This window comes from Phyllostomus discolor, chromosome 5 (assembly GCF_004126475.2).
Source record: "Phyllostomus discolor isolate MPI-MPIP mPhyDis1 chromosome 5, mPhyDis1.pri.v3, whole genome shotgun sequence".
Classification (NCBI taxonomy): Eukaryota; Metazoa; Chordata; class Mammalia; order Chiroptera; family Phyllostomidae; genus Phyllostomus; species Phyllostomus discolor.
The window spans coordinates 171,778,654-171,790,915 of NC_040907.2; the positions used below are offsets into that span (position 1 = coordinate 171,778,654).

Consider the following 12,262-nt stretch of genomic DNA (forward strand, 5'->3'; position numbering starts at 1 on the left):
ACAGAGGAGGGAAACTATCATACGATCTCACTTGTATGTGGAATTGAAAGAACAAAACAAATAAATAAAACAGAAACAGACCCATCGATACAGAGAAGCAGCCGATGGTTGCCAAAGGAGGGGGGGGGGTGGGAGGGTGGGTGACTTTTTTAAAAGCAGAAAACAAAAGGGGAGAGAGAGAAAGATGCAATATTCATCATTCAGTGGCATTTAATCTCAAGTTGACTTGCATTTACTCTTTACATTGTAGGACGCGGCACCAGGGTGGCAACGGAGGTGAAAGCCCCGCGGGCACGCTGGCGCCAGCCAGGCATTCCGCAGCGTTCAGATGTCAGCGGGCAGGAACCTGACTCCCGGAGAGTGTCGCGGAAGAGTCTAGAAGCGGATGGGCCCTGACTTCCCATTGCAGGCTTTGGAAACTCTCTGAAAAACGTTAAATAACCACAAAGAAGGTATGGCAGGACCTTTAAAACTGCCCGAACTGACATTGATTTGATTTAAAATGCTCTCAATCGACTAATACAAGTGTGAACAGAAGGTCAGCGAGACACCCTGGAAGACGCAGGCCAGGTGGCCCGGGAACGCTGGAATTACCCCGAAGGCGCCACTCGGCCACGCCCTTGACACTGTTTCCAAGACAGAGGAGCCTGAGAGCCGACCGAGTCTGTGTGCAAAGCGCCCTGTTCCGTGGGCTGATTTTTGCGGAGGTAACATCCAGGCATCCTGGGGGCTTCCTGGCTGCCCTTCTTGCTGCCAGGCTGAGGGGTCACGGTGCCCACGGCGTCCCCCTTCGGAGGACACGCCCCTTCGGAGGACACGCCCCCTCTGCATCTGCTTGCCTGCAGCAGGGAACGCCCACCTGCGCTTGCTTCGGGCCCCACGTTCTGCTCACGCTGCTGCGTTATTCTCGCCCACAACAGCCTCAGGGAGGAGGAGGTACCCCACGCGCCTCCACTTCACGGATCGGGGACGGCAGCCAGCTCACGGACCCTGCTGGGCCAGTAGTTGGACTCACGGTCTCTTGTCTCCAAAGTCACCCGTTTTGCCTGCTCCGCTAACACGGGACCGGCAGCTGCAAATGGCTTTCCTCTGCCCACTGCAGGGCGCTCAGCTCTGTTAGGACCAGGAGCTGGAGGACCTGCAGGAGGGAAGGGGCGTGGCTTCCTGGGCCTGCACCGTTCGCTCAGCAGGTTCCCGCACTGAACTGCACCCCTGCCGGCTGCTTCCTGCAGCCCCTCCCTCCCGCAGCCAGGTCACCACCGCAGGGCCTCAGGAGAGCCGGCTCCCTGCGCATCCCAGAGAGTGGATGTCCGGCCAGTTCTATCCAGGTGGCCCCGTGGACACTTCTCCGCCACCTGCTGAACCACAGCTTTGTCTTCTCCCCCATATCTGGATGGCAGCCCCGGGGGTGGGGGGACCGCAGCTCTTTCTGGGGGCAGCGCCGGTCCTTCTGTCTCCTGTTCTCACCTGCACGCTTCCCTTCCCTTCCCACCAGCCAGTCCCGCGTCACGCCGGTCCTCTGTCTTTGTTAACAATCACACACGGTCAACTTTCCTGTTCAAGTTCCCGTGTGGTTTCTTGCTCCCCACTGGATCCGAACGGTGCAGACCAAGGCGCTGCACAGCCAAGCGGCGACTCCGGGACGGCTGCCTCATCACGCAGGGAGACGGTCTCAGGAGGGCAGACAGCGCGGGTCCTGATGCAACACAGCCAACGTGCCCCTCCGCAGGGGAGGGCAGGCAGGGGAGGGGCAGGTGTTGGGAGGGGACCAGTGGCTCCCAGCAAAGGGGCCAGGTGTGCAGCAGTGGGCGGAGGGGCGGGGGCAGGTGTCACGGCTCCCCCCCAAGCTTCCTTCTCCCTCCTGGGGAGCCTTGTAGTGGGATTTGGGGCCTTCGGGATCCTGAGCCCCGCTCGGCAAGGTTTGCTCACCGGTTCTCTGGGCGGCGGCCCCTTCCCCGGGCACTGGGGGGCACAGGCTCCCGCGCCGGTGCCCAGGCCGTGAGCGGCAGGTCTGAGGCTCCTGCTGGGCCTCGCCGCACCTCTCACTGAGCTGCTCCATCCCCAGCACGAAACACATCACAGAGCAATGCTTGAAGTTTTATAGTAACTGCATTTATTTCCATTTTTGATAAAAACTAGTAGGTTGTGAGCTCCCAAGCACACGTTTATAAACACAGTAAATGTCGCAAGGACACGCGGCAGGCAGCCTTGCAGCCGGTGGGCCATCTTCAGCGAGGCAACCCTTCCTTGGGGATTGTGGGGGGGGGGGGTCACTGTGGGGGGGGGGATGGTGGAGAGGTGGGGACAGTGGGGGTGCAGAGCACACTGAGGTCGCCCATAGTTATTTTCAGCTGATTCTGCCCTGACAGGGGCCATGGACACAGACTCTTGCTAAACAGAGAAAGGCGGCAGGGGGGTGGGGGGAGCGGGTGGGGCAGTGAAGGCCGCCTGGCCCCCACCTCAGGTCACAGGCACCAGGCCGCTTGCCCCCTGCTCTCGGGCGCAGCTCCCAGCACTAGGAGGCGCGCACACCCAGAGAGACTGTAGACACACTGTGCGGCGACCCGGAGTCCGGGTCCGCAGAACTGGCGGAAGCTGGGCTTGGTACTGCGAAAGGGATGCGTCTGGGTCCCAGCAATTTCATGGGGAAAAAAAAGTGACCCCCGGGGATCTACGCCCATGTGGGTGCGCAAAGCCCTTCTGCCGAGGTGGAAATGGGGGGCAGGGAGGGGACATCGGAAGCAAAAGGGAAAATTCAGAAGTAAGAAGGGAAGGGACCTGGTGGGTTCTGTGACGAGACCCCCCACCCATCTGCTGACCCACTTCCTGAAGCGTCACCGTTTCTGCTCGGTTTGGGTGGGCAACTCAGAAAACTAGGTTTTCCTTTATGAAAAAAACAAAAATCGAAAAGTGAAATTAGGTGCTTGATGCCACGCTCAGTTTAATGGGTTACCCAGCGTGTGAAGCCGTCCCAGGTCCGGGCGGCGGGGCAGCCTGCGGTCACACGGCGTTCCTTTGAAGGAGCTGGTCCAACAGTTGCTGGGGGGGGGACACAAAGAAGTCAAGGTCAGGGTCGGCATCTGCGCGCCACGCACACGTCGCCCCTGCCCGCGGCCGGGCCGTTCGTTACCTTTTTGAAGACTTCTGCGCGGAGTCTGTTACTCTGCAAGATCAGCCTTTTCTTTTGCTCTTCTTTTTTCTTTTTGACTTCGGGCAGGTTGTTATAGATTCTGAAACAGATGCAGAAAACGCTCTGAAAAGTCCAGAGACCACGTGTGCCCGTGTGGACCTGCGTCCCCACCTGTCGGCAGGTGCCTCCCTGTCAAAGGGAGACTCCTCTGAGACTCGAGGACCCAGGGCTTCCTGCGCTATGTCCAGACCCGGGCTCCCCACCCCCAGCAGCCAGAGCCCGACACTCGGACTCTGGGAGGGCCCCGCAGAAGAGGCCGCTGTGCCTTCAGAAGTTGCTTTTCTGGCCCCCACCCCATTCTCCACGGTCATTAACCACTTCCTTGTACAACGAGGGGCCCCAAACCAGCGGCTCTGCTGCTCCGAGGGCAAACCTCTCCCCAAATCCCTGTATGCCACGCAGTGTCTGCCTTCCTGCGACCTGGGAAAGGTGCTGCCGACAAGTGGAGGGGGCGGGACTTCCGCTGGAATCGCGCTCATCAAGGCACCTGCCTGCATATGTGAGGTCTGTCTCCTCACCGACCGCATTCCACCTACACTGTTTCCAAACACACCCCAGGTGTGGGTGTGATGCTCTTGTGCCGGTGTACAATTAGGGGCTTCCGAGTTACAAGCCGGGCCCCAGGGACCCCTCTTGTGGACCCTCCTTTCCTGCCGCTAACGCAGCTGTTTCCGTGCCGACGTGAAGCCGTGCTCGCTCAGCGTGCATGGACGGTGTGGTCACCGCCACCAGGGCTCTTGCACCCCTGCGCACGGGGCGACCCGCCACAACAGCTCTTTTTCACCTTCTCTCCCCTTTGAAAGCCAGGTGGACTGTGATGAACAGGTTCTGCTGGGGTTTTTTTTTTTAAGATTTTATTCATTTATTTTTAGAGAGGGAAGGGAAGGAGAAAGAGAGAGAGAGGGAGAGAAACATCAATGTGTGGTTGCTGGGGGCCGTGGCCTGCAACCCAGGCATGTGCCCTGACTGGGAATCGAACCTGCGACACTTTGGTTCATAGCCCACACTCAATCCACTGAGCCATGCCAGCCAGGGCAGGTTCTGCTGTTAACATAATAATCACAACTAACATCATAACGATACTGATGCGGACGACGTCGGTGCCTGACCTCGTCTTGGTTCCTGGGCACGAGGCTCCTCACCTGACGTGCATCTTCTCAGGTGCCCTCACGACCCCCGGGGGGGAGGCACAGAGTCCTGCCCTCACTGGAGGAGGCGCCCCAGGCTGGCGAGGCCGGCGGACGTGCGGAAAGGCCCTTGGCTGGGATTCGAACCTCCCTCTGTTCGACCTTACACAGCCCAGTCCCCAGCTGTGGAGCAGAGGGACCTGGAAACCCTCGTTAGTGCCTGCCAGCGCCGGGCACCCTGTGGGCATCGACTCGACTGGAATAAGTGAGGGACACACATCGCCACTCCCGGGAGCTTTCTAGAAAGGCCTGCGCGGAGCCGCAGGAAAGCTGAGTGTCGGAAAGCTCCGCAGCGGAAACCCCTCTGTACCCGGAGAGCCATCTCCCTGATGCGGACCATGTGAACCTCGTGGGGGTTTGGGGGTACAAACTCCCACAACTCACCCCTGGGGCTTTTGAGGCAGTATTTTTTTTTTTAATTCTCACCCAAGGACATGCTTACTGATTTTTAGAGAGAGGGGGAGGGAGGGAGAGTGGGAGGGAGATAAACATCGATGTGAGAGGGATACATTGATCTGTCGCCTCTCTCACACACCTGACCAGGGACCAAACCCGCCACCCAGGCCTCTGCCCCTACCAGGAATCGAACCCATGACCTTTCGGTTTATGGGATGACACCAGCCCCCTGAGCTACACCAGTCAGGGCCTGCAGTATATTTTCTCAAAGAGCTTCCTGAATACATTTTGGTGCATCTACGTAATAGACCATTTTTGCAGAGAGTTAAAACCCACGAGTTAAATCACCTATATCCACATCTCGTGACCCAGGGAGACCTCATGGACATATTGAAAGGTCAAAAAAGCAAGCTTCGGAAAGACAGAGTAGGATCCCATAGACGGCGAAAAGTCAGACATCGGTATGTGTACACGTGAAGTCTGCTTTCAGGCGGAGGGGGCCTGGAGGGGCCAGGGCTGGGGGGGGGGACAGGGATGGGGCGAGTCGGTCACCAGGGACTTCAGCTGCATCTCTGCTGCTTGAACTTGTTAAATGAAAATGTAATTTAGCAACAATAGTCAATGACAAAGGATACAAAAGAAAGCGCCAGGGGGCTCTCGTGGGTGGGGGGAGTCTCGGGGCCACGGGCAGAGCCCACCCAGAGCACGGCCCACCGAGCAGAGCGAAACCCAGGCCCCGGCTCCATCGGAGACCGGCCTCAGCCTCTGGCTGGGGAGCCGGTGACTCGGGGGGCCGTCACCTCACCCCCGCGTCCTGCCCCAGTGTCAGCTCCCACATCAGTAGGACGACGGGGCGATACGCTCTGTCCGTGGCCACTGCTTTGCAATCTATTGTTTTAGTTGGAAGGCTCCATCATCGCAGCTTTGGGGTTGGGGACCGAGAAGCAAGGCTTTGGCTGGAGTGTTTCACTAAACTGAAAGGGAATACTTTTGGCATGAGGCACGCATAACTTCGCGCTTCTGAAACAGCGGGTCTCCAAGCCCGGTGGCGTTGTAAAGCCCTGGCCGGGGCGGCGGGAAGCAGGTCGTTAGTGGGACGGTCCCCCTTCTCCTCGCCCTCGCGGTGTCATTTACCGAGAGCTTTCCTACGGGGGATCCAAGTTGGCTAATTATCACAGAAACACCACCACCATCATCATCATCATCATCATCATCACGGTAACAGCTGAGATGTGGCCCAAAGCGGGGGGGTCGGGGGCGGGACACACGCATTCCTCCTTCTGCCGTGGCTGCTCCGAGGGCACCCCGGTCTGGTTTAATGATCATAATTCTTCCCAGCGCGAGATACTCCACTATAAGTTAATGACATTCTGCCTGCGTGAGCTTGGCCAACGTCGCTGCGTTATTATTCCCTTTCGACCAGGAGGCCAGGTCCGAGGAAGAATGGCGGCCTTTGTGTGCGCCGGGTTCATGGGGATTCGTGGGCGCCTAGGTCAGCGCGCAGCTGAGTGGAGCAGGGCGCACTCGCTGGCAGCGGGCCGCCCGGCCCGTGGAGGGGCCGGAGCCAGAAAGGCAGGCCTGTGGCCCTCGGCGGCTGCCCTGGAGCCCACGTGCCATCAGCCTCCAGGTCTGGGTCCTTTCCCACAGGCCTCGCCACGGTCAAGGTCCTGGAAGAACCAGTCTCTCTCCCCCTGGTACCGTCACCTCAGGAGGTGCACGGGCCCAATAGCACCTGCCCGGAGCGACGGGGGGCGTCGTCCCCCGCTGCGAGTCTGGAGATCTCTCGGAGACCAATTACCGGGTCGGCTCCGCATCCAAGACCCACCACTTTCCGAAGGATGTTCCAAGAACGGCATTAACGTTCGGAGGCAAAGTTGGACGGCCACACTTGTGCGAGCCAGCTTTTCAAGTTCACGGCCAAGAAGACCTCAGACCTTAAACGTGGGACCTGGAAACTGGCCCCGCCGGACAGGGCGGGGACCCATGACGCTGCCTGGCCCCCCCCGCCCCCCCCCCCCTGTCCCGCACAACCACCAGGTACCTTTTAGAGCGCATGTGCATCTCCTTCTCCGAAATGTACCTTTCTTTGGGCTTGAACAAGTTATCTGGAAGACATGGAGAGAGGGTTAGCTTCGGAAGGCACGAGGGCGTCACACTGGTCTGGGGGAGAATGACCGCGGAGAACTGAGCACGCTCTCCGTTCCTGCCCCTTCCTCCAGGCCCCTGCCTGTCACAGACACTGCTGGGCTCCGCAGACACTCGCGCGCCACGGAAACCTCAACCCACAGGTGGGTCTTGACAACGGCGGCCCGGGGCATGAGGCACCAGGTTGGCATCTGACGCACCTCACGGACGGAGGGGCCCCTCTGTGTGTCTGTGAAGAGGGGGGCGGAGAGTCGGGGTTTGTGGGGGCAGTGCCAGGGTGCCTGCGTCTCACCTTGGGGGCGGGGCCCGGGGGCGCAGGCATCCCACCCACAAACACCCCCACACTCGGTCCGGGTGCCCCTAAGGACAGGGCACCGTCCCAGCGGGGCGTTTTCAGAGCAGGCGCCGCTGCTACACCTCAAGCACCGCCCCCCCCCCCCCCCCCCCCCCGGGAGCTTGGCATCCGCTCTGACGTGGGAAGATGTAAGGGACCACGCCATAGCAGCATCTGCCCGGCACCCTGTGAGCGAGCAGGTGCGCAACGGCAGAAAGTCCTGGTGCCGTCTTGCGACACAAGTGTGTGTTGCTGATCCCCAGGTGCTCACCGGCGGCACGCTCAAAGTGGGGCGTGTTTCCAGAAAGACGGCACAGACCCTTCTGCAGTGGCTCCGAATTCCCACGAGACTCTCCGCCCTCCACCAGCCCAGAGTCTGGTGTGCAAACGGGCTCTGGGAGCCTGTGGCACGGGTGTCCCGGAGCAGCTGTCTCAGTTTCTGGAACACACCTGTGGGGTGGCCCTGCGCCCGCGTCACTCAGCACACGCAGATGGGGGGACTCGGCACCCTTGCTCCTGCCGGAGCTGGAGCGAGCTCCCTGTGATTCGCAACGCGGACCCCGCCCCCCCCCAAACTGGTGTGTCCCGTCACTGAGCACTCCAGTGGGGACACAGAAGACTTCTTGGGCTTGAGAATCCATGAGGAGGTGGGGTAGAGACAGAAATAATCAGAACCGTCTTCCCCTCGGGGGACGTGTGATACGGCTCCTGACGCACTGCGTGGAAACAGCCGGGGCTGCGCCTGTGCTCTGTCCAGTTACATCAACACGAAGAAAAAACACGGCACCATCACTTGACTTCGAAGACCAGAGTCCACGGAGGAGCGAGACGGAGGAGGGAGAAGCCAGAAGGCCTTTGCCAGGGCGGGGACGACGCCCCGGCGTGTGGGAAGGCATCGGGCTCGGAGAGCCAGGGGCACCACCACGACACTGTGCTCTGCCAAGACACCCCCCCCCCCGGGGCCCCCCGGCTTTCACCCCAGACAGGCCAGAGCCCAGGGCCTCGGGACAATCCCAGCGACACTCCCTAAGGAACGGGGGTCACCTCAAGGCAGTCGGGGTCCTGAGCAAGCCAACACGTGGCGGCTCAGAGCATCCCACTCGGGGCGGGGACAGAGCGCCTCCCACAGAGGCCCAGGCTCACGTCTGGGTCCGCAGCCCTCGGGCCGCTCCGGTGTGGGGCGGGGCCCCCTGGAGGGAAGGACGGTGTCCTGAGGGGATAGAAACTTTTCAGCCTCTCAAACCGACTGTATGTGTGGTCTACTCTCGAAAAATAACTTCGTGGGTTATTATTGTTAGTGTGGTTTATTTCTTCAGAGGACACAATGGTGCCACGGTGAAGCTTCGGTTTTGTTCCAGGAGGGAACAAGAGCACCTTGCCCCCTGCACCAGGTAAACATTCTCATTCTTCCGAAATCGCTTCCGGCCTCCTGTGGACTTCTGTAGCCTGCTCCGGGGGTCTGGGAGGTGGACGGTGGCCACGCAGACCAGACGTGGGTGTCACTGGGAAACCAGCCCCATGGGTCAGCTGCCGTTCCGGCAGGGCGAGGGGCTGAGGTCCCGTGGGAGCTGTGCCGAGGTGCCCCGACCCTGCTGTTGCAGGCGGGGGAAACGGGGAGACCGAGCAGAGAGCGGAGGTCTCTGCAGACACCCACCCCTTCTGCTTGCAGAAGCAAAGCTGGGAGGGGCTCCTGGTCAGGGAAGAGTGATTCGCTATCGGGGGCACCACCTCGGGGCTTCCCTGAGAGGACAGGGGCTGGGTTCATCCCTCTGGGACGGGGTGGTGGGGGGCTGGCAGTGAGAGGGGCCCACCCCGAGCACCGGCATGCACCTCCCCACAGATCTTCCTAGTGGGCCATCAGGTGCAACAGGGGCGACCAGGCTGGGGTGGTAGCTTTGGCCCCCAGCTAGAAGCACAGACCCCCCAAGTCCAACCATCCATGAAAGACATTTCTGGAGAGAAACAGAGCCCTAGCGTCATGCCTGGGACCACTGTGCTGCAGCCCTTGCACCCCAGGGAACTGGCCCCAGCCCCTCCTCCTCCCCACTCCCCCCCAGGGCTGCTGTGTGATTCTGGGCTTGCGTCACGCAGTGAAGTCGACACCAGACGCCCTGCCCGGAGGTCCCCAGGCCCCGCTGTCCTGCCCCTGCTACACCAAAGGGCCGCAGGTAAGGAGAGCGAGGCCTCCTGCCCCCAGCCCCGGGTTTCCGTGAGAAATGGCAGACTGCAAGTCCAGCGAGGGTTTCTGTAGCAAAGCATGGTGGGTATTCCTGCAAGCAGAGATTCCCGGAGCAAGGGTCCCAAAGTGGACTCTCAAAAATTATATAAAAGCATTCCCAAGTCAAAAAAAAAAAAAAAAAGACATTAGGGAAAATAAGGTTAGACAAGTTTAAGCCGTCTCCGTTGCTGCGGGAACCGTCAATGCGGTTCACATGCATTAGGCATTGTGACCTGCGCGAGAACACTGCACACAGGACGCCTCTCAGAGGGGTCTGACGGGCTCGGTCTTGCTCTGAAACGCATTTCCCATAGTTCCAGGCATGAGGCCACTCACTGAGGAGGGACGTGACAACTGCAGAAGAAGAGCTCTAGTTAGTTCTCGGTTTTCAGCGTTATTTGTGGCTGCAGAACGGGATTTAATGTATATACAAGGTCTGTCTGGGAAGAGCCCAGCCATTGGTAATATAATGAGAACAGTTTGCACGACAGCGATGGAACCTGGCAGCCAAGGAGCGTGGACTGGAAGGCACAGGCGTGAATAGTGACGACCTCACTGCACTAGTCAGTGGGGGCGGTAGACACCGTTGAGTGAGCACATGTACTGTGTGGTTGTCGCATTCAAAATGACTGTGCAAGCAGAATGATGAATCTGCATGAAATTTTGCCTTAAGCTTGAACATCCCTCCATGGAAACAATTCATATGATTCAGAAGTTGGCAGCTTCATCGAGACAAGGTGCACACTCACGCAACACGTCATGTGCAGAATGTTTTGGTAAAAGATCAAACCATGCAGGTGACTCAGCCCCCCTACAGCCCAGATTTGGCACCCTGCGACTTCTGGCTTTTCCCAAAACTAAAATCACCTCTGACAGGGAAAAGATTTCAGACTGTCAATGAGAGTCAGGAAAATATGACAGGGCAGCTCCTTGAGACTGGGAGAACTGTGGGAGGTCCCAAGGTGCCTAATGAAGGGGACTGAGGTGTCATTGTCCTGTGTGCAGTGTTGCTTATATCTAGTATCTTCTTGAATAAATGTGTCTTTTTTCATAGCACATGGCTGTATACTTTCTGGCAAGATCATATATATGTACACATACACATATATTTATATATGGAAAATGTGGTGGACTCTTGCCACATTTTCTCAAAAACGTGTATGTGTGTCTTCAACGGCAAGTTCAAGTTACTCATTTAGAGGGACTTCAACAGTAACAGTGACCCCAATGGCACACTTCACCATGAAACCGCGCTGTCCCCCTCACCGCGAGGGCACTCACATCCTCAGTGTCACCATGAGGCTCATCCCCAAAGCGCCCTGCAGGATGGGGGGGCAGTCACTTGGAAAGCAAAGCTGAGGCAGCTGGCAGAAGAATCCTGGATAAAGTCATTTTTTTTCTTACCATTCTGCAACTCTGTGTGTGTTTACCCTCGTTCAGGTAGCTGGAAATAACCCGCCCTTGAGGTCTACTTTTAATCAACGGACAGGAATTGATCTGTTTTTCCCCAGGTTCTTTAAAAACAAGACCTCTGTCATCAGTCTGAGAAGGGCACTAATGATAATGCCCATGTAAATGTCCTTGAATCAGGGAAATGACCTTTTAGCTACATCATGCTTCTTGCTTTCTTTGCCCACGGAGTAACAATTTACTGTTGCCCGACAGGCACATTTTAAAATTCCCTTTGTGAGTAATATTGGGAGAACTACCCCCAAGTGTCATTCACACGTCTTAGGGGAAAGTGTGCCCGAGACCAGGGCGGGCGCCGGTCGGAAGGCTGTGGCAGCGTGGCATCTGTGTGATGAACGGCTCACAGCTGTCACTGCAGTGACTTCTGCCCTCTCAGGTCAGATCTGCGGCCACTTGTCCAGCTCACAGCTCTGGAAGGGCAAAGTCACTTTAAGGTGATGCTGGCTCCGGCCAGGAATGCACGGTGAGGGCTGCTCTGCTGCAGGAGGAGCTGCTGGAGGCAGGGCGCCCGGTGACCTCTCCTTCCTAGGCTCCCGCACCCCCACCCCGCACCCCGATTCACCCGAACACAGTCCGGGGGGCTCCTCCATCAGGAGCCTTGCACGTCCCCAGGTGAGAGCAAGCCCACGGCCGCGGGTCTCCATGGCAACCCAGGAACGCTCCCCCCGACCCCCTGCCCCGACACAGCAAATCCCAACATCCTTGCCTCCTTATCTGCACGTTCTCCCCATGATCTGGGGAAATCCATGAGACCGGGAACTGAGCGTGGCGCACAGTGGGTTCTCAAGGGAGGTGTGCTCACAGATGGACGAGGAGGCTCCCAGGGTCACGGCTGGGACCACGCAGAGGCGGCCCAGGTGGCTCCCGGGCGAGGAAGGAGACGCACGTTAATCAGCTTTGGGAACTCGAGCCGCCGCCGCCGAGGCAGTCAGGAAAGACGGGCTGGGCCGTAGGAGGGACCTTTCTAATGCCACCTCCTGGTCCCTCTGCAACGGTCCCTCCGTCTGCACCACAGTGCCCTCACCTCTGCACGGGGGACCCACGCAGCGCTCACATACGTGTGCAAGCACGACATGTGCACACTGCCCGGGCCGTTAAAACCGCTCAGAACTCATCGGCCAACAGGATGCAGAGCTGGCCCTCTGGGCCTCGTCGTCATCGTCCCTGCGCAGCAGGTGATGGCTGTCCTGGCAGCCCCTGCCCCGTGGGCACCTGCCAGTGGCCGGAGCTCCCACCGGAGCCTCTCCGGTCTGTGCTGAATCGAGACGGCTGGGCCAGCCCCGATCGGGGGTGGCTACCCCGCTCGGAAAGCAACCCGGTCT

At 59.0% G+C, this 12,262-nt stretch overlaps 1 protein-coding gene across 1 annotated transcript in view; it reads right to left on the reverse strand.

Moving 5' to 3' along the window:
* Positions 1-2,113: 2,113 nt before the first annotated feature.
* C5H10orf90 (chromosome 5 C10orf90 homolog) overlaps positions 2,114-12,262 on the reverse strand; it is a 33,583-nt gene continuing 23,434 nt past the window's right edge. Inside the window, exons 4-6 of the mRNA XM_028514094.2 lie at positions 6,815-6,878; positions 3,131-3,230; positions 2,114-3,039 (exon numbers count right to left, since the gene is read on the reverse strand). Of these exons, the coding sequence (XP_028369895.1) occupies positions 3,001-3,039; positions 3,131-3,230; positions 6,815-6,878 (203 nt within the window). The 3' untranslated portion in view covers positions 2,114-3,000. The remainder of the gene's footprint in view (positions 3,040-3,130; positions 3,231-6,814; positions 6,879-12,262) is intronic.